General features: G+C 33.2%; 5 protein-coding genes and 2 pseudogenes across 7 annotated transcripts, besides 1 other annotated feature; 1 reads left to right on the top strand and 6 right to left on the bottom strand.

The window, feature by feature from the left end:
- Positions 1–9080: part of a mobile genetic element that runs on past the window's edge.
- Positions 161–896, top strand: TVAGG3_0142740 (KilA, N-terminal/APSES-type HTH, DNA-binding family; the record flags this gene model as incomplete). Its single annotated transcript, XM_051224343.1, has 1 exon — positions 161–896. A coding segment is annotated over one exon (736 nt), but the record flags the coding sequence as incomplete, so codon positions are not given.
- Positions 2937–3356, bottom strand: TVAGG3_0142730 (protein of unknown function, DUF4108 family; the record flags this gene model as incomplete). The annotated part of the gene is made up of 1 exon (XM_051224342.1): positions 2937–3356. One exon carries the CDS (start codon positions 3354–3356, stop codon positions 2937–2939), a length of 420 nt encoding a protein of 139 aa, XP_051109328.1.
- On the bottom strand, positions 4660–5484 carry TVAGG3_0142720 (annotated as a pseudogene). Its single transcript has one exon. A coding segment is annotated over exon 1 (825 nt).
- TVAGG3_0142710 (protein of unknown function, DUF4106 family) lies at positions 5489–5764 on the bottom strand (the record flags this gene model as incomplete). Its single annotated transcript, XM_051224341.1, has 1 exon — positions 5489–5764. One exon carries the CDS (start codon positions 5762–5764, stop codon positions 5489–5491), a length of 276 nt encoding a protein of 91 aa, XP_051109327.1.
- On the bottom strand, positions 8036–9023 carry TVAGG3_0142700 (annotated as a pseudogene). The gene has a single exon. A coding segment is annotated over exon 1 (988 nt).
- Positions 9081–9434: 354 nt separating the features above from the next.
- TVAGG3_0142680 (protein of unknown function, DUF4106 family) lies at positions 9435–10706 on the bottom strand (the record flags this gene model as incomplete). The annotated part of the gene is made up of 1 exon (XM_051224340.1): positions 9435–10706. A coding segment is annotated over one exon (1272 nt), but the record flags the coding sequence as incomplete, so codon positions are not given.
- A 2527-nt stretch (positions 10707–13233) lies between these two features.
- TVAGG3_0142670 (coiled-coil domain-containing protein 180 family) lies at positions 13234–20028 on the bottom strand (the record flags this gene model as incomplete). Its single annotated transcript, XM_001301132.2, has 1 exon — positions 15864–19448. The coding sequence occupies one exon, from the start codon at positions 19446–19448 to the stop codon at positions 15864–15866; it is 3585 nt and encodes a 1194-aa protein (XP_001301133.2).
- Positions 20029–20032: the final 4 nt, after the last annotated feature.

The raw sequence follows: 20032 nt of genomic DNA, 5'->3' as shown, positions 1-20032 counted from the left end.
GAAACGTTTGAAGTAGATGAGATCGACAAAGCTATAAAATTATTTGACGAAGTTGCTGAAAAATACATGTAAAGCGTTTATTTTTGGTCTTTTATACAAGATAGAAATTAACGCTAATTTTATTTTTATTTTATTTTTTATTTTGTATGTAAAGACAGATATGACAACAACAGAGAACACAACAACTGCTATCGTTCATGAAACCATAAATGAAGAATACGAGTGGGTTCAGTTTAACAAACAGTTACGTCTCATTCGTTCGGTCAAAGATGACATGTACCAAATGCAAAGTATTTTGACAGCATGTTTTGCTCCAGATACTAAACACGCAGACGACTGGTTCAAAAACCAAAGCACACAAGAACTTTTGAGTGAAATTTCTCTAGACCGAGAATTCTCGGCCTTGCATAAAACACATGAAAATCGTAAAAATTTGGCTCCTGGTTTGAGAGGTTGGTATGTACATAGACTTCTCGTAAATGCTGTTGCAATGTGGGCTTCACCTCGCTATGCTTGGTATATTTACAGACTTCTTGACGAAATTCATAGACAAGAACGTGAAGAGATGGAAAAGAAACTTCAAGCAAAAGATGAAGTCATTGAAGCAAAAGACAAAAACATACAGAAAAGAATACCACGTTCGGTACCAAAAGGAAAGGAAAAGAACTATAAGTATATGATTTACACTGAAGAGATGGAAAATGAAGAAGACAGAGATATGGTTATGTTGCATTTAGTCAGAAGAAACAACAAAAGCTTTTACGACCTTGCTAAGAGTTACAAATCTGACAGAAATTGGTTCTATCGTGAAAACTTACCGATTTCAATGACACCAAATGAAGATGTTAAACAGATAGTTCAAGATACGTTACCTCAAACACACTATGATATGAAAGGTTGTACAATACTTACATTCAAAGAAGATTTGCCGCTACTGAAGGAAAAGATAACAGAGTATTTCGATAACTTCAAAGAGGAAGAGTAAATGAACCATATATTTTTCAAGCTTGACACCAAAGATGGCTCAGGTAGCTCTATAAGGTAAATTGCCTCATCTGCTGGGTCTATGTCGGTCATTGTTTCAAGACAAGTCTTTTACTTTTTCAAGACAAGTCTTTTACTTTTTCAAGACAAGTCTTTTACTTTTTCAAGACAAGTCTTTTACTTTTTCAAGACAAGTCTTTTACTTTTTCAAGACAAGACCCGTTATTTTTCAAGAAATTTTTTGGTGTAAAGTTCTCAAATTTGAGAACAGTGGTCTTGATTGAAGACGATACCCGTACTTTTTCAAGACAAGTCTTTTACTTTTTCAAGACAAGTCTTTTACTTTTTCAAGACAAGTCTTTTACTTTTTCAAGACAAGTCTTTTACTTTTTCAAGACAAGTCTTTTACTTTTTCAAGACAAGTCTTTTATTGTTTCAAGACAAGTCTTTTACTTTTTCAAGACAAGTCTTTTATTGTTTCAAGACAATGTCCGACGTACCACCAACCGAGTCCATTCCAAAGCCAGAAGAACCGACAGCCCCAGCACCACAAGCAGACTAAGACTAACACTTATATTTTTACGCTTGACTTTTTACAATTTGAACTTTGTTCGCGTAGATGTGAATTCTGAAAGAAGTATGAGGGTCTTGTATGACTTTGTACCTCCCCCATAGTTCATGTCTGCCAAACTTACCTGCCATGGACTCTTTCATAAGTTCCATGAAATCGTCTTCGGACAATCCGGGGAAAAGTACAATGTCAGTAAGTATTCTCTTTACATCCTTACTTAAACTCTTTGCTGTCTGTACACAAATGACAACTGAGATGTTAAAGTGTCTGAGCTTCTTAAGAATTCGACACATGTCTTGTTCTCTGTTCTTTAACAAAGGATGAGAAGCAAAGTCATCTAAGATAAGAAGACATCTGTGAGGGTAAGTCTTCCAATCGTAAGATTGCAATTTCTTCGAAATGTATTCTATCTCTTTCTGTTTGTTTCTGAAGTGTTTCTTCTCTAATATTCTCTGCATTTCCTCATTTGGGTCTTTAAACTTCGAGTTTATATACTCATTTATAGCATTGTACTTCAAAACTCTTCTTTGGTACTTCTTTATCCAATCTAACAACTCAGTATCTTTTATACATACTAACTTAGACTTTTTTATAATATCTTTGAACGAATTGACTGTTTGGTCAAATTGACCAGAAGTACTACAAATGACTACTAACTCATAGAATGGGTTCTTCTCATCTAGTTCTTGTTGTTGTGCAGCCATTTTAAGATAAGTGAAAGTCTTACCCGACCCAGGCGGTGCGATTAGACCTGTTATACCATTCTGAGCAAATAAGAACTTGTCATGTATGGGTTTTATCTGAGCATTTTCCAACTTCCTCTTGTTCTTATTGAAAACATTCTCAAATTTTTTGTCAATGTCAGCAAACTTTTTTTCTAACATATTTTTAGAAAAATTAAAATTTTTATCTTTTACAAAATGTCTAGCGATTTCGCTATCTATATTCGAGACAAGCTTTTCGACAGCAAAACATCTGTCGACCATAAAATCTTACATAGTGTAAACAAGAAAGGGGAATTTGTTCTAAAGTTCTGTTTCTGGGAATATGACAAGAACCATAAAACCTTAAGCAGAGAAGTCTTAAAATTTGTCAATGACAGACTTGTTGACAGAGATGACGCCTCTTGGAGAGATGAAGTCCAACAAAACTTCTTAGAATGCAAAGAAGACACATGCGCTGTTCTTGAAAATGAAATTAGAAAAGAATAGAAGAGCTATTAAAGGACAAAGAACTTTTACAAAAATATGGTTCTGAGAAGTTTGACATAACTCCACCAGAAAGAAGAAGAGAGAAAAGAAAGAAAAGAAAGTAGAAGAAGAGAAGAAAGAACCAGAGCCAGAGAAGGGGAGATATGACATGTAAAAATAAAATTTTATTTTTAGAACATTTCTGGGTCAATGTCAATGTTCTCTTCCTCTTTAGGAGCAAACACTGGCTTAGACTCTAAAATCTTTTTACCCAATTTACCTTGAACTTCAACTATCTTAGACTCATAATATTCATAGTCGTCTGCTTTCTTTGGTTCATAAGGTATAACAAGTTTGTATGCTTTGCCTTCTTTAAGGTTTGAGAACCTTCTGTCAAAACTTTCTTTGACTGTTAACAAACCTTCTATGTCTAAGTCTTCAAATTTCGCACCATTTTTAGTCACAATAGCAAACTTAACTGGTTCGATGTTCCAAACTTTGTCAAATGAAGACTTTTCAAAATGGTAGAAGTAAACATTCAAATATGTGAATGGGTCTAGTTCTTCTTTAAGTCCTGACATGTACTTGTTGACTGAGATGAATTTTGTCATCTTTTCTATCGGATAAAAAAATATTTTTTTTAAAATTTACTCAGAAAAATTTTTCTTTGTATATACACCATTCTGTACGTCTAAAAGACTTTTGACATTTGCCAAGAATGTTCGTTTAGACGCTGTCATATAACCATACTCTTGACAATACTGTTTATACGAATCGTACAATGACCTTTCATCTAAACACTCAAAGTCAGTTTCATCTATGAACAGTTCATATACACTCTTGTTTGCTTCTAACAATGTTTGTCTCTCTTCGGTATGTGGAATTTGTCTTGGATTGAACTTAGAAATATCTAATGTCATGAAATATGAGAACAAGTGGTTGTAAAAAGTTAGGTGTCAAAGTTTCTGCTAAGTCGTCAAAATATTCTGTATCTTGCATATGAGCTTCTGACGTTCTGACAACTACATATCTTCTGTCAGAACTTTCTAACTTCATCGGAACAGCGTTGTTTGAAACCATGACGAAGTTTGCAACATTTTCACAAACTCTTTGGTCTCTATACTTTCTTTCAACAACTCCAACTTTGTCTGTTATAAGACTCTTCAAAGCATCTGAGTTCAAAACTTTGTTGTATCTATACTTTGAAGTTCGTTACATACTATAAGTTTCATATTCTCTATTGAAGAGTTAAATTTACCGCAGATGTTTTCTAAGTTTGTCATATTCGGGTTCGAATAGCCCTCTAACAGTTTGCATAAGATATCTGTAAAGAAAGTGTTCTTACCTGTTCCTTGTTTTCCAATTACAATGAGAGCAGTTTCATTTTTAGCACTTGGATGTTGTAAGATGTTTGCAAACCAACATAAGATATACTCATAGACTCTTTCGTTTCCATTGCATATAATTTCTTTGACATGGTCTAACCAAGCTTCTATAACATTTTCTTTCCATTCTACTTGTTCGTATTTATATCCAGTGAAGATAGAATAGAAGTTTGGAGATGGTGTATAGAACTTTATACCACGAACTGAAAAATCTTCAAGTTTTGACAATAAGATATCCCAAGCATCTAACATCTTCATGACCAACTTGTACGACTTTTATTTTCTTAAGTTTCTGTTTACATTCTTGTTCTGAAACTATTGTCGCTCTTGGTTTGTTAAAGACAACATCCCATTCTTTCATGACATAACATTCTGGGCAGAGTCGACATAAATGACTAAACGTTTCAAATTCTCGACTGCTTTGTTATAGTCTCTAAATGGACACATATTTCTGAAGGCTTGGAAGTCATAAAAATCTGAAACGTCTATTCTGTACATTTTTTTATAAAAATAAAAAAAATATTTTTTTTTATTCTTGAGCTATTTGTTGTTCTTGACTTTGTTGTTGCATTTGTTCCATTTGTTGCATTTGTTGTTCTTGAGCTATTTGTTGTTGAAGTTGTTCTTGTAGTACAATACTTTCACCAGTTGCATCTTCCAATTCGAAACTTTCTGCCGTCATTGACAAATACATAGGACATAAAAGTTTTACAGGAACAAAGTTTGCGTCAACTAAGGTTAAGTTTATGTTTGCTAAAGTGTTTGAGTTTACTAAAGCTGAAAACTCTGCATTCGAATGAACAATAGGCAAACCAGCAGAGAAAGTGTTGTTTATACGCATGAGTATCTTTTGGTCATAGTAGTTTCTGTCGACATTCGAATAACACTTTGAACCTAAGTTTGAAACAATATATAAGATTGGTGTACTTAAAGTCAATGGAACAGACATTCCTTGTATGACACCTTTTCCTGTTATAGGAAACTGTTGGTAGTAAAAACCAGATATAAGTTTTGTATTATAGCTCATATCGTTTATACTAAACCCAGTCGGACATCCAAACATAATGAAACCTGCTCTAGTTGCAGCACATGTTACATCCGTCCTTAAAGTATTAAATAAGTCAACAAAACCTGTTGGTGGTATATCTGAGTAAGTATCTTCAAAGGAGTATTTTTACCATTCACAACAATAAAATCTTCTGGTGTCAAAAGAGCAAAAACAGGCTTTAGTCGTCATCGTGTTTAAGGTCAGTTTACAATATCGTCCTTGAGGACTTTGTAAGTTTGTTGTTATAGAATTATATGACTCAGGGTTTTTAGTCGTAATAGTATAAACCACTATGTCTTCTGCCATTTACTTAGCAAACAAACTTTAATGAAATGTTGTGGTCGTCAAATATTTTTATGACGTCTGGGAAACTATATTTTAAGTTCAACGTTTCACCTCCTTTCATAACGTATATCTTGTCAATGACATTATATGAAACACCACAGCAAGCAATGTCGGGTTCTATTTCTTTGATGTTTATATCGTCTGCCTCTGTCAAAAGTTTCAATAGTTCTTTCAAAACTTCATGAGGTGCAATGACATATGAGTTCACTTTTACAGGGTTGTGCTCAACCAAGTTTAACATTATACCCAAAGCTTGACAAATCTTCTCCTGAGTTTGAAGTTTGTCTTTAAGTTGTTGGTAGTCGTTTCGAATATCTGCAACAGAACTTAAGTCTCTGCTAACTTCAGGATATGTTGGTTGTTCTTTTACAGGAACTATTGTTATACCATCTTCGTCTTCGTATGGTTTCCCCACTTCAACATCTCTGTCTTTGACATTGACAACAACACTTTGACTGTTTGTTTGAGTTGGTGAATTTAACTTCACATCTGCCATCGCCATTAAACCTTTTGAAACACTTACGCTTCTATTTTTCGGAAATGACATTTTACTTAGAATAAAAAGATGGACGTATTTGAGTATCTCTTCGAATTGAAGCAGAACAAAGTTTACACACACAAACAATACAAGTTCATTGACAGAGTAGTTCTTTACACAAACAATGGAAAATGTTATAGAATAGCAGTCTTTGCTGAACCAAAATATTTTCATAAAGCAAAGAAAGTTGGTATAACCGAGATGGTGAAAGTTCTTGAAGCAGACAAAAATATAACAACAAACTGACCGATATTTCTAAAGGTAAGTTTATAATACAATACTATGTCAAACTGGCGTACTGTCAATATTTGACGGAGAGAAGTCAGTTCAAGAACAACTTACTGACCTGCTGCCAAAATCTGCTCGATGGAAGCTGTCGTTATACCAATCTGAGGAGCCCCAGCAGGTTTCATCGAACGAATTTTCAAAGAGCATCTTCGTGAAAGTGCTATTGGTTTTGTAAACTTCTTTGCTTTCAATTCATCTGGACCGTCTCTGTCACCAGTATATTGTATTTGAACTGTACCAACAGTTGAAATACCACCCATAAAGTCTTCTGAGTCAGCAAATGGAATGCCAAGCCAAAAGTTTGAACGGTCTCCATTTGTATATTGAGTTTTTTGAGCTCCTGCATGAGTCCATACTTTCACATATGGCATAATAGAACTTTGCATTTCAGGGTTAATGGTTGTTGTGAAGTTGTTGTTAAAGTTCATAGCATCTAATGTCAAGTTGTATGACCTCATATCCTCAACTGTGGAATATTCTTCTCTTGGATAGTATTTGCCATCTATGTTTATATGATATTTAATACCGGGGTTGTAGAAACAAGAATAGTCATTTATAGTTCGTCTGAACAGTACAAACATAGTATCTGCATGTTTCATTGCAGTTGTTAAGGCAATATCTGTTCTTGCACCTGGGTCAGCACTTTGGTTTCCAACTTCACCTGCAAAGTCTTTGACAGATATTTGGTGTATAGGGAACATAAGTGGAACTGCAATATATTTGGCAGCTAAAGCATTTGAAATATCTGGGTCCAACATATAGACTGCAAGTCTGCTTTCTATTCTCTTGCATTCAAATTTTTCGCATGTGAACTTAACTGGGTCCCAAGCAGTTCCAGCAGCATTGAAGTAGTAGTTTACTTCAGTGTTGAGGTTTGAGAAACCAAAGTCTAAGTCAACTTTTTCTTTGCAAAATTCGGCGAATGACGTTTGATTTGCTCCCTTTACGTCTGTAAGAGTGAATGGGTCTTGTGTTGGTGCAATGACTAAGTTATTTTTGCTTGGAGTAAGTTCGATAGAAATTTTTCCTGCCCAGTTTGGCAAGTATCTTAAAAACCTGAAGATGAGGAAAGATGACAAAGGAACTCTAAGTTTCAATTTTACTTTGGTTACTGCTGCTGCAGTTTGTCCAGAAAGGTCAACATAAACTCCTGGAACGTTAGGGTCAAGTCTTCTTATTTCTCAATAGTTGCATACTGGTCTGTTTGTTCTCTAGCTTGTGGTTGTACTGAGTTTCTCAAAGCGAACCATTCATAGTTTGCCCATGTTACTGTTTGAACTAAGTCAGAGTTAGAATATATCTTATATCCCATGAAAACTTCTGGAGCATATTGGTATCCGACATAGAAAATTCCATTGCAACCTTTCTTGTCAGACAACTTGGCAGAAGGTTTTATTTCAATGTCTTGTTCCACGTATAAGAATGAGTTGTCAATAGAAATTATATGAAACCTGTCGCAAGCAATATCTACTGTTGTTGAAGAACCTTCTCCAAACTCACCTACGTTTCCATAAGAAACAGCAGTTGTATATTCGTAAGTTCCAGGAACTATTTCTGACCTTCTAATGGCATTGTCGCATTCGTTATACCATTCGGAAACATTTCCATTCATGGCATCCAAAACTGTTGGCGTTATATTCTGAGCGGCGTACATTTCATATGGGTAAAAATATAGAATAGTTGGATTTATGTGCCATAATAGAACCCACGTGGACCAAGCTTTACTTTCTTCCTGACTGAGTTTTTAACTCTTCTTTTTCCTTCATTGCCACTACTTTCACTAGATGAAGTTACTTCTTCACTACTTTCACTTTGTTCTACTCTTCTCTTCTTTTTGGTGTCGCTTTTGGTAACTTGCCCTCTGCTTCAAGTTGTTGCATCTTTGCCTCATGTTCACCTAGTATGTTGTAAATTTCCCATGTCCTTTTTGCCTTTGGCTCTGGTCGCCCATCTCAGGTAACCAATATCCTAGAAAGAGTTTGTCATAGTTTGTATTTGAGTCTTCGCGTATTGTTTGCATGACTCTTTCCTGAGTTTCCGGTTCAAGCTCTTCAAACAGTGCCTGTCCATATGGAATAAGCTCGTTTCCAAATATATGTTTTTGTAGCCATTCTGGTTTTCTTTCCATGTTACCAACTATATCTTTTGTGAATGGGAAAGCTTTTACCCAATCTTTCAGTCTTGCGTCGTTTATTTCTGTAGTTGGTTTTATTTTGTCAAGGAACATGTTTTTCAATACTAACATTTCATTTGGTACTGTCCATTTGAGTTTACTTAAATATTCATCCCTTCTCGGTTCATTGTCTGCAAAGTAAGTTTTTATGACATTTTGCAAACTTTCGTTTGCAAGGTCATGTACAATAGGTTCTCTTCCTTCTGTCTCCCTAACTCTCTTTCTAAACTCTTCACCAAATATACCATCTCTATGGTTCTGTGTAGTTCTTTGAGATAAATGTTCTAGAACGTCAGGTGTTATATTTCCATCAGCCATGTTCATTTCATACTGGTCCAAAATATCTGCATGTTTCATATCTTTCAATGGCATTAAAGCCGCGCTTAAAATACCAGCTATATCTCGTTCACCATTGACTTCCATTGCGTCTACAACTTCTTGGAATTGTGGTTGTAAGTTTATGAACCACCTATCCGGATTAGCTTTATGACCCCATCTCATTGTAGTTCCATAGTCTGCAGAAACAAAAGTAGGTTTGTTTCCATCTTGGCTAGGTTCTGAATGAACTTTAAACAATGTTTCATTTCTATATGTTTTGTTGAAATTTAACCTTTTATTTTCACCGAGTTCATCCAAAGATTGAACGTTAAATGCTCGTAAGTAAAAAGGGTTGTTGTATTTGCGTACATTTTCTTTCAATACTTCCATTCTATGCTGAATATTTTCATCTGGTGTTGGAGTCTTTTGTATGTCGGCAAACATTTTTCGATATTCTTCTACTATGTCAGCCGAATTTTTTTTAGACTCTTGGAAATATTCCATATTCTCCGCATACTCTTGTTGAGGGTCAAGATTTTTCGGCTGTTCCAAATCTTCATCTAGTTCTGTGAAGTTAGTTTCCAAAGGAGTGACTTGTTCGTTTCCTTCAGGCTCTTCTAGCTGTTGTTGCTGAACTATTTCTTCCATGTCTGGTTGTATCTGAACTAGTTCTTCCTGTGGAGTTTCTTGTACCTCATCTGCTGGCATTTCATATATTCCGAGACCGTTTTTAAAAAGTTCCCTTTCTAAGTCATCCGGACTCATAAACCTTTCTTCTTTCGTTCCGTCTCTATTTTTTACGCGTTTCATGAAGAGAGTTAAATTGTCATTTAGCTCTGACATCAAATATCTCGGAGTAAATTCGTTCATGTCATTTGGATGATATGCTATTAAATCATATCCCTTAGCGAGCTTGTATTTTCCAGGTTTGAGATTATATCCCCTTTGGTGCAGAGCCATAAAGCTAAATAGGTTCGGGTCAGTATTTCCATCCTTGAACTTTCTAATAGCTTCTTTATATCTGTCACTAAAGTCAATACTATCTGGGTAACCATACTCTTCTTTAAGCATTTTTAAGAATTCTTGGTTTCCTTGTTCTCTACTTCTTTTATGTCCTTGCTCTGTTTGTGGTTGTTGTTGTTGTGCAGGGTTTTGAACTGTTGGTTGTTGTGTTGGTTTTGGTGCATGCCTGTGTCTGTGTCCATGTGACGATGTAAATGTTTTAGGTAGTCCTGGTGCAGGTGCTTCTCTTGGAGGGTTTGGTGGTATATAAGTTCCACCAGCTGGCACATATGTTCCATCTGCAGCGTAATGTCCTACCTGACTTTTCGTTCTTAAGAAAGCATTTACTAGGTCTGTTTTGGTCTGTTGTAACTCTTTTTCTTGACTTTCCACAACAGTTGCTCTAACGGCGTCATAGGCACTTTGAACTGCCTGTCTCGTTGCTGCATCTGTTATTTTCGTCATATTTTGTGCTACTTCTTTTAACTCTTTGTCGAAACCTTCAGACTTCAGTTTCTTTCCAGATGAGAAGTCGTTCACTTGTTTCACCTTACTATGAAGAGCTTCGAAAGCGTTCTTAAAGTCAGCATTCGTTAAAGCTTCATTTGAACTGTCTTCATCCGCTTGTATTTTTGTCCTTATTGACCCTATGAGTTGGGCTGCTTTAGCGTTGGCTTGGGCATCTAACCAGTCATTGTTAGCTTTTATATATTCTGCGCTTTTCATTGCCTTTTGCATGGCTGCGTCGTTATTTTTACTTTCTTGTGCTAAGTTTTCATACTGTACGGTTTGGTTTTGCAACTGTAAAAGTTTTTCTGCCTTTACATTTGCTTCAACTTCTTTTTTATACTCATCGCTATCCATATATGTCTTCAGGGCTTTTTGTTTTATCTCTTCATCTTTCAGTACTTTATATCGAGTAGTATGGTTTTTCAAATTTACAACATCTTGTTCCATTTTTGCTACTTCTGCTGCTTTTTCTGACACTTTTTTCGCATATTCCTCTGTACTTAGTTCTTTCAGTTGTTCTTCTTTCTTCTTTTTCTCTACGTTTAACTCATTGAGTTTCTTTGTGTGTCTGTCATATTCTAGTTTCTTTTCGTTTTCACTTATTTGCTTCTGTATGTCTATGTTTGACTTTTTGACATCTGTTATTTGATTTTTGAGTGAACTCAAATTCATTTGACTTTGAGGGTTATATGCTGTTCCGTCTGCAGCTCCACCATAGCCTGCCATTTTCGCTAAAAGTGCCGCTCTTAAACCTCCACTCTGTGCACCAACAACTCGGTTTAAAAGCATAGGATTGTTTGACATTTGTTGCAACATAGTGGGGTCATTCAGCATTTGTTGTTGCAACTGTTGTTGTGGTGTTAGTCTTACTATTGGATGTTTCAATGCTCTCTTCCTCTTACGTATATTCTTACGTAGCTTACGTGGCATTTTAAGTGAAGTTAAAAAGCGGTTTTATACTAAACATCTTCGGGGCTAGAGGGCACGAAGTGCCTGGAAGCCCCAATACCTTTTTTTTTTTTTTTTTTTTTTTTTTATTCAGATTCTACGTTGATAATAATGCTTATAGAACCCTCTTGCTATTGTGTCAAAATTGCGAAACCGATAGCAAAAATATCTCGCAATATCAAAATTGAGATATTGAGTGAATTATGCATTATAGAGATTAAAAATCTGATTTGTGAAAACATCTCATCAGTTTCTAGCTAATTCAAAAATCTTTACTATCTTATTCGATTAAAATGAAAAGGGAATAGTTTCATTATGCTTTAAATGACAGCCTTATAATATAATCATAGTTTTCGCTCAATATGCAGCATTTTTTTTTCGAAATCTATGGTCAATGTCCTAAATACTGATTGCTTTGCATTCATATCTCTTACATTTTCTATACCCACATCACTATTCATTGCTATTCCTATCTTTTTCATTTTTGTTTGTTTCTCATAATTTCTCAAAAAACATGATAACTTGATATTTGTAAATATCATACTTTATAACGTAAATAAGAACTTGACCTATTAAGAAAAGCAGTAATGAAAAGAAAATCTGAAATTCATAAAAATTACAAGTTTCTGATGACAATTAGCTTAATTAAACCAGGTACAAGATTATATAATTGTATTTTCTATCCAATTATCCATATAATATCTTATCCAGAAAAAATAACTTGATCAATACCAAATGATTTTTTAACTAGTAAATAAAGTATTTTCTTTACACACACATTGTATATCATAGTTTTTTTTTTGGTTTCGCAAAACATCCAAAAACAAATATGCTATAAAAGTGACAATTTTAGCAAAACGAAACCCTTAATGAAATAAACAAATATTAAAATTATTTTTTGATAACAAGAAAATTCCCAACAGAAAATATTTGAGACAAAGAAAAAAAGAAAATTGAAAAATATTACTCTCCTTTATATTTCATGAGATTTTAAATTTATTCTCATAAAATTGACAATTTTATACGTTTAGATGAAAATAATTGATTTTGCTTGAAATAAAAATTATTGTTTGCATACAGCTATCAAATAGATTTTTGCTATTTTGATTAAAATTTGTTAATCAAATTAATAAATTTTTTGTAAATATCTTAAATATCTGGATCACTCACTGATACAATGAATTGAGCGATAAAAATAATACAAACTCAACTAAGTTTCCTGTCTTTCAACTAAAAAAAATTATGCAAATTAAATTAAATTGTTTATTCAAATATTAAACAAAGATGAAGTAATTACAGTTATCATAAACTTTATGAATAACTCTGTAATTGGTTCAGATTTTCGTAAAAATATTTTTATTAATATCGATAAGAATACGTTTACCTACTATCACAACATATCGATAAACAAGAGTAGAGTGATTTTTATCATCGAAACTTTTTAAAAGCTGTAAGCTGGAAGGAAAAATCTTGTTTTTTCTGAGTTAGTTGTAGAACTATTGATGCACGAGTTATCATTGTGATGTAGAAGGATGTCAATGTACTGACTGAAGGATATGAAGTGAATTGAATTTCATTGAATTTCAATTTGATCAAAATTTGTTGAAATGATATGAATGTGTCAACATCTGTATCACTCTCTTTCACTCCTTCCCTATTCTTTCGAGAACGAAGCTAGCTCGGCTTTCGCTGAGCGAATTGACACTTTTGATGCCCTAAACGTGTATGCTCTCAAATTTATCGAAAAAAATTATACCACCTAAACTAGTATATTCTTATTTTAAATATGATATTATCCTTAGAATACACACTAGAATATATTTAAATCAACTTTTAAAAAAGTTCGAATCCTGCGCGTCTCACTTTTTAAATTTTCCAAAAGGAAAATTATATTCTCCTAAAATGAAAACAATTTTCCGAATTGACATCCTTAAAATAATCGAAATATGAAAGAAATAAAACTTAATAAAAAATGAACGTTTATAATTTTTCATTATGGATTATCCAACTCCAACTACTGATTTCCTTGATGGATCAACACATGATCACTTAATGTTACGGTTCCACATATGATTTAGATCATTCTCCTTAATATTTATCGAAGAAAAACGCCAAATAATGAAATTTATTTGGTTTATGCCCGCTGAAGTCAATTTAGACAGATTACAGTCCAAAGGATCCAGTAAAAATCACAATATTTTTACACATGGCCTTAATGAAAGCCAACAAGAATAAAATTCTTGCAAATTATTCAAAGAATTGTAAGTTTCATTGGCAAAAATGAATAAAGATATTGCTTATATACTATTTTAATTTACTAGCAATGATTTTTTGAGTCTTATTAAGTTTTTTTAAAAAATTAAAATATCTAAATTTACATATTTTTAAGTTTTTGTTTTGAATGCACTGCCCAAATATACTCAATGTAAGGATACTATTTATATTAATATTGGCTTCTAAATATCAAGGTTTACACCTTTTTGCCCCGTTTATACCTTTTTCTCCCGAATATATATATAAGCATCTCAAAATCTATTCATTTAATATTTTGTTTTTGGATATTTCGAACTGCTTGACAACACCACATGATATCGATCCTCTTCAGATCTAAGCATTTTTCTCGTTCTCTGACCAGTTGAGAAAAATTAATTATGGTATATAATTATTTCTTTCAATAGAAACGATTCATAGATACTTTCGATTGCTTGTTGTTGGCAAAATACCACGACCGAGTTCCATTGTGTCAGAATATGACCATAAATATTCAGGCAAAATTTGATTTCTGACATTCAAAAGATCAAAGATTAAAAACCATATGTGAACTAGTAAAATGCTAGATTTTGTTCAAGTTATATCAAAAAATGTAATTCTCGACTTTATTCAACAAATTGGTGAATTTGTTTCTTCTCAGGCAAACAGAAGATTGTTCTGATAATCGCTAACGCCACCAGCAAGAAAGAACATGGAGGACATATGCATTAGGGCATTTTTGCTCTAGTTTTGACAAAAATAAGTTGAGTGCATTTTTTTTTCAAATTCTAAAAAAACGATAGGATGGCATTTTTGACAAATTAATTAAATGTTCACCATAATTCTATCTTTAGAGGATGACAATATTTGGAATAGTTACTTCAAAAGTCAATTTACAGGAAGAAATCAAATCATGCCAAAACTGCAATCTACCAGCAGGTAAAGGTCAATATTACTTAGATGAGTGCAATTTTTTTGATGATAACGACCGAGTTATTAACTTTGATCCAGTTAAAAACTCATTGTTCCTACATAATCGGTGTTCTTTTAGTAATTGCACTTCAACATCAAGTGGAAGTTGCATTTACTTCAAAATTGGTAGTAATAGTTCGATTGTTCAACGAAAATTCTGTTGTACAAAATGCCAAAGTAAAGAAGGACAAGGAGCACATTTTTCATATACATATGTTGACACAGATAACTTAAACTTTTTTATTGAAAGTTCCCTTTTCGATGTAGGAAAAGAAAGTGTTGGTTGTTCTATTTATGCAGATAGTGATAATATTGTAGTTTCATCAACAAATTTCTCATCATGTAAAGGTTTAGCTGGACCTGCTGGTTGGATTAACAATCCTTTAGGTAAATACACAACAAAATATAACTATACAACTGTTGTTAATAATTTAGCAACAAATCAATTTATTCTAAATATTTGGTATAACTCGTTGATTGATTCATGTAATATTATAAATAATACCAAAACAACATCAGATCAAGGAATTATTGCTCATTGGTTTTATTCTCTTACTGTAAAAAGTTGTTCTTTTATTAACAACACTGTTCCTGAAGGTAAATATTTGATATATAACTTTTTTGATCAATTAACAGTTGATAGTTGTTACATTGACAATTCGATTTCATCAACATTTCTTAGTAATGTAGTACCTAAAAATACAAGAGAACTATTCACTAACAAATTGATTCATCTTTCAACTGGTAATTGCCAAGCAGAATTTGCAATTATCAAAAAAACCAAATGCATTGAATATTTCTCTCACCAATTCCCACGTCGTCATTGATTAAAATTGTTAATTAATTATTTATCTTGAATAAAATTACTTTTATTTATATAGAAACTTTCTAAAATATCCGTATTCTGTGTTCTGTAAAAAATTCAATGATGACAGAATTTATTACATTTCCATATGGATAAATGAATGTAATCAAATCCTACTCAAAAATTAGCATGGAATATGATAATATTGATTATTTATTTATTTTTTGTCTGGTGAAAAGTCTCGCACTTCACAATCTCATAATTTGATTATATTTAACATAACTATTAGTTGTTGTTGTATAGAGTTCTTGATTGTAACATCAACAAAACTTGGAAGATGGAAGTCAATGTCATTCGAATCTAAATATTCATGAATATATGTAATATACCTCTTGATTGTAATATCAACAACACTTGAAATATTGTTCTTTAATCAATGATTTATTACATTATCATCTTACTTTTTTTATACTTCTAAAACATAAAATTCATTATTTATGAGATAATTAATAAAATAAAAAACAAAATAACTTTATTTATTTAGATTCTTTTGGGATGACGAAGCGTGGACATAAGTTGTTGATAGACTTTAACCAGAATTCTGAGAATTTCTGTGTTTCTTCTTTCATGAAATTGATATATGTTTCAAATGATGTAACACGTGACTTCATTTCACGTTGATATTCCTCAAATGAGCGATTCCTTTCAACAATAACGCCGCGATGCATAGATGTGTCAATAGATGTAATAATAGGCATCATTGCGGATTCAACAGACTTGATTGCATCTGATTTCTTTGGTTTCTTAACTGTTTTCCTTCCTGAATTCTTCTCTTTCGTTTGTTGATCTTGACTTTCTGTTTGACTGGTCATAGAAGACAATGGTTCCATTGTTAAAGGTAATGTTGGCCATTGCCGGACATGGAATGGTCTGTCTTGGTCATCTGGTAATTGCATGGACTTCCTTTCTTTGTCTTTAATCAATGATTTCAATGTCCTGCGTTCTTCATTGGCAACTGGACCTGGAATCAAATCTTCTAATAATGGGAATTTATCAAACAATGACATCAATGAAGATGTGATTAATGGTAAATGTGATGTGAACATGTTCATTACGTTCTTCTCTGTTTCGATAATAGAGTTCTCGTAGTTTTGGATAACGGTTAATTCATTCTTACGTCGTTCTTCTTCTGAATTATACAATTTCTTTAATTCGGAAATGTTGTTTGAATCGGATAATTTAGGACTCAATGCTTTGACGTTTTGATCGCGTTGTGTTCTTAATTCTTTCATTTTATTGTTGAATTCGTCTTTGTTGTCAACAGTCAATAATTCGATTTTATCCGCATAATACTTAACAACACAATCATATATTAAAACTGTGGCTTCTCGTAATAATGGAAGAGATTGTGAAACTTGTGTTCTGTATTTCAAACCGGAACTGGAAAAGATTTGTTCTTTGTTCTCAATCTGTTTATTCCAGACTTGTTTTACATTATCAATGCACTCATTTTGGTTTGGTTTGATCTCGTTGACTCGGCAAATGTTCGACTTATTTGTCTTAAGTTGTGAAAAGTAGTCAGTGATAGTTTTTGTTGATGTTTGAGTCAACGATGATGTGATCTGATCAATCTGGCCTTGCATTGTGCCAAGAGAATCTTGTTCCGGTGCTTTCTTAGATGAAATCTTTGGTTTAGATGTGCTAGGTTTCTTCTGATTTCTTTTGTTTTTCTTGTCTTTATCGTTTTGTTCTTTATCATGATCACTACTAACAACTTGTGTTTCTAAGTCAATGTTGTAACCAATAGGATCATGTGAAATATCGCTTTTCATGATCATCAGGTGCTTGCCGCGTTTGACTAATGCAATACGTAAGCGTTCGATAGATTCAAATTCGCTTAATATCTTTTGTTGTGGATTTTCTTCAGATTGCAATGCTTCACTTAATTGGGAAATCAATGAATCGATTTCTTGTTCTTGTTGTCTGTTCCGGAAACACAATGTGTCGTATTTGGATTTGGCAACATGTTGTTGTGCATTCAATGATTCAATGAATGTAACATCAACTGTATGTTTAGGAACTAATTGTTGGAATTCTTCTGTTAATTGTTGATATTTGTGCTCGATTTCTGTTGACGCATTGTTGATCTTCTCATTCAATGCGTTATAAATATTAGAGACTTGGTTGTTCATCTTATCGAAATAGGCCATTGCGTTCGTCCGTTCATCATTGGAATATGAATCTTGTGCTAAAACAGTTTCGATGAATCGATCATTTAATTGTTTAAATGATGACTCTAAACTTCGAACTAATTCTTTTTCTTTATTCTTCTCTTCTTCGTATTCACTAAGAAAATGGTTTTCCATAATCTTAAATTCTTGTTCAAGCTCAACAAAGTGCTGAACTGAATGAATTTCGGAAATTTTGTTAATTAATGGGCGAAGTTCTTCGATTTTAGAGAACATTGACTGTTTGTACTGTTCAATACTTGGCTCAATGACTTGGAGAGTCTTATTGAAGCTCGCTGCCGAATGATGGAAATGTTTTTCTAATAACATTTTTCGAGATTCAATCTGGAGAACTCTTGTTTTGGCTGTGTTCAATTCTAACTGACTCAAACGAGGTGCATGAGTCCTCATACGCTCATTAAGCTGTTTTGCCCACTTGTTGCGTTCTAATTTGAATTGAACTTTGTAAACAACATCTGAAAATTGGTCATTTATAGAACATATGACTGATTTCCTGAATTCATTAACCCATGAGGAAATTTCGTTGTTTTGAGGAGTATAAATTTCAATAGCAAGATGATCATCAATTTTAGGAATACTTGTTACGAGGTTGAATTCTGGCATATCGTAATCTTCGTTATCTTGAGCTCCTTTCTTACCTTTGTTCTTACTATTTGGAGTTTTCGGAAGTGGCTTTTTCGGCTTAGGAATTGGAGGTTTTCCTTTGCCTTTGCCCTTCTGATTTCCTTGGTTGTTCTGTTCGTCGGAATTTTCGTCGAATTCTGGAATTACAGTAATTGGCTCGATTTCTTCGAATTTGGCTCCGTTGTTTGCTCCGAAAATGAATATATTTAATTTCAAGTCTTTGAGTTTGGGACGTCTAAGGATAGCCGATGACTTTCTTGCTGAATTAATTCTCGAATGAGAATTTGTAGCTTTCACAAAGCTGTCGAATTCAGGGGCATTGACTGTCTTACGGAGTTTCAATATGGTAAGGAGCTCTGTTTCGCCTTCTTCAAAGAGTTTTTTGACTTTTTCGGGTTGTTGGTCATAAATTTCAACAATTTGATCATATGATGATCTGTATTCCTTTTCTATCTGATCTAATATACCTTTGCATACAGTAACTGTATTGTTTATGTCTTTTTCATTAGCTAATAACGAAATTTCAGCTTCTTTCTCTGAAAATTGAGTTTCATACTTTGTTATCTCATCATTTGACTTATTAGTTACTGTTGTAACATTTTTACTCACTTCATCAAAGCAATTCTTTGTTTCATTGATATATTTTTCATATCTTTGAACAATTGGCAATATGAAGCTGTGAAGAGTCTCAAATACTTTACGTAAGACTGTTCTTTTACCATCCCAGAATTTTGTCAATTTTTCAATGAAAATTGAATTTAATTTTTGAGAATGTTTGTGGAGAGGTGTTAATTCTGCAATGGCATTAGCAGCCTCTGCATCTCCTTTCAATTGTTGGAGTTCTTGTTCGACATCTTGCAAGAGATTTGAATTTGTAAGAATATTCGCGTTTAAATGATCAGTAATTTTGGTTGTAAACATATTTATAAAATTATTATGGAATTGTAGCATCTCTTCAGCCTTATCCCACCATTGTTCGACGTCTTTTGAAGTGAATTTATCTGGTGGCATAATAATTGTATAATTTTGAATGATTTTTTGGAAGCAAAGTGTAAATTTCGCTTGTTCTCTGTAGAAATCTTCGAAGATTGTTCCGTATTCTAATTGTTTTAAAGGATCCAACTTATTCTTTGCATCATTAAAAACAGTTTCAAATCTATTTGTTCTCCAATCATCACTTCTCTTAAGAAACTCATCTACATTATCTTGTGAGGATTTCTTTGCTGATTCTATAAAAGAATCAAACATTTTTTTCCATTTGAGTTTTATTTTTGTAAAACATCTCATTAAGAGATTTAATTGCCGTTGGAAGTCTATCAGAGTATTGTGGATCGAGAATTGGAAGCTGATCTTTCAAATCAGCGTAAATTTTGTCGATCATTGGTTGTAATTGATCAAATGACTTTTGATATGCAATCATTGATGATGATTTTAATTCATTTGCATGGTTTAAAATATTTTCTCCGATTTGAATAACTTGCTCTTTCAAATCTTCAAAAGAAACCGATGTAGTTTTCATTGAATCAAGTATATCTTTTAGTTTTGATTCTTCTCCTGCTTTGTAAGCTTGATATTCCTGAATAGATTTTGAAATTTGACTCTTACATTCGTTTGCAAGGGATTGCGCACTTTGTTCAAGAGATGAAATACATTTAAGATACCTATCTGTTAGAGATTTTTGATACTCATCGTAAGTTCCTCCTTCCCTTGAATGAGGAACTTCGATTTTCGACATTTTCTTTCTCTAAACGTGCAAAATCTCGCCCAAACTAAATTAAGCAGGAAAGAAGATATATTGTATATACTATCGATTTGAGTGAGATTTTCATGAT

The sequence above is a fragment of the Trichomonas vaginalis genome, chromosome IV, assembly GCF_026262505.1.
Source record: "Trichomonas vaginalis G3 chromosome IV, whole genome shotgun sequence".
Classification (NCBI taxonomy): Eukaryota; Parabasalia; order Trichomonadida; family Trichomonadidae; genus Trichomonas; species Trichomonas vaginalis.
The sequence above is the reverse complement of the archived record's forward strand: the minus strand, read 5'-3'. Positions and strand labels throughout refer to the sequence as shown.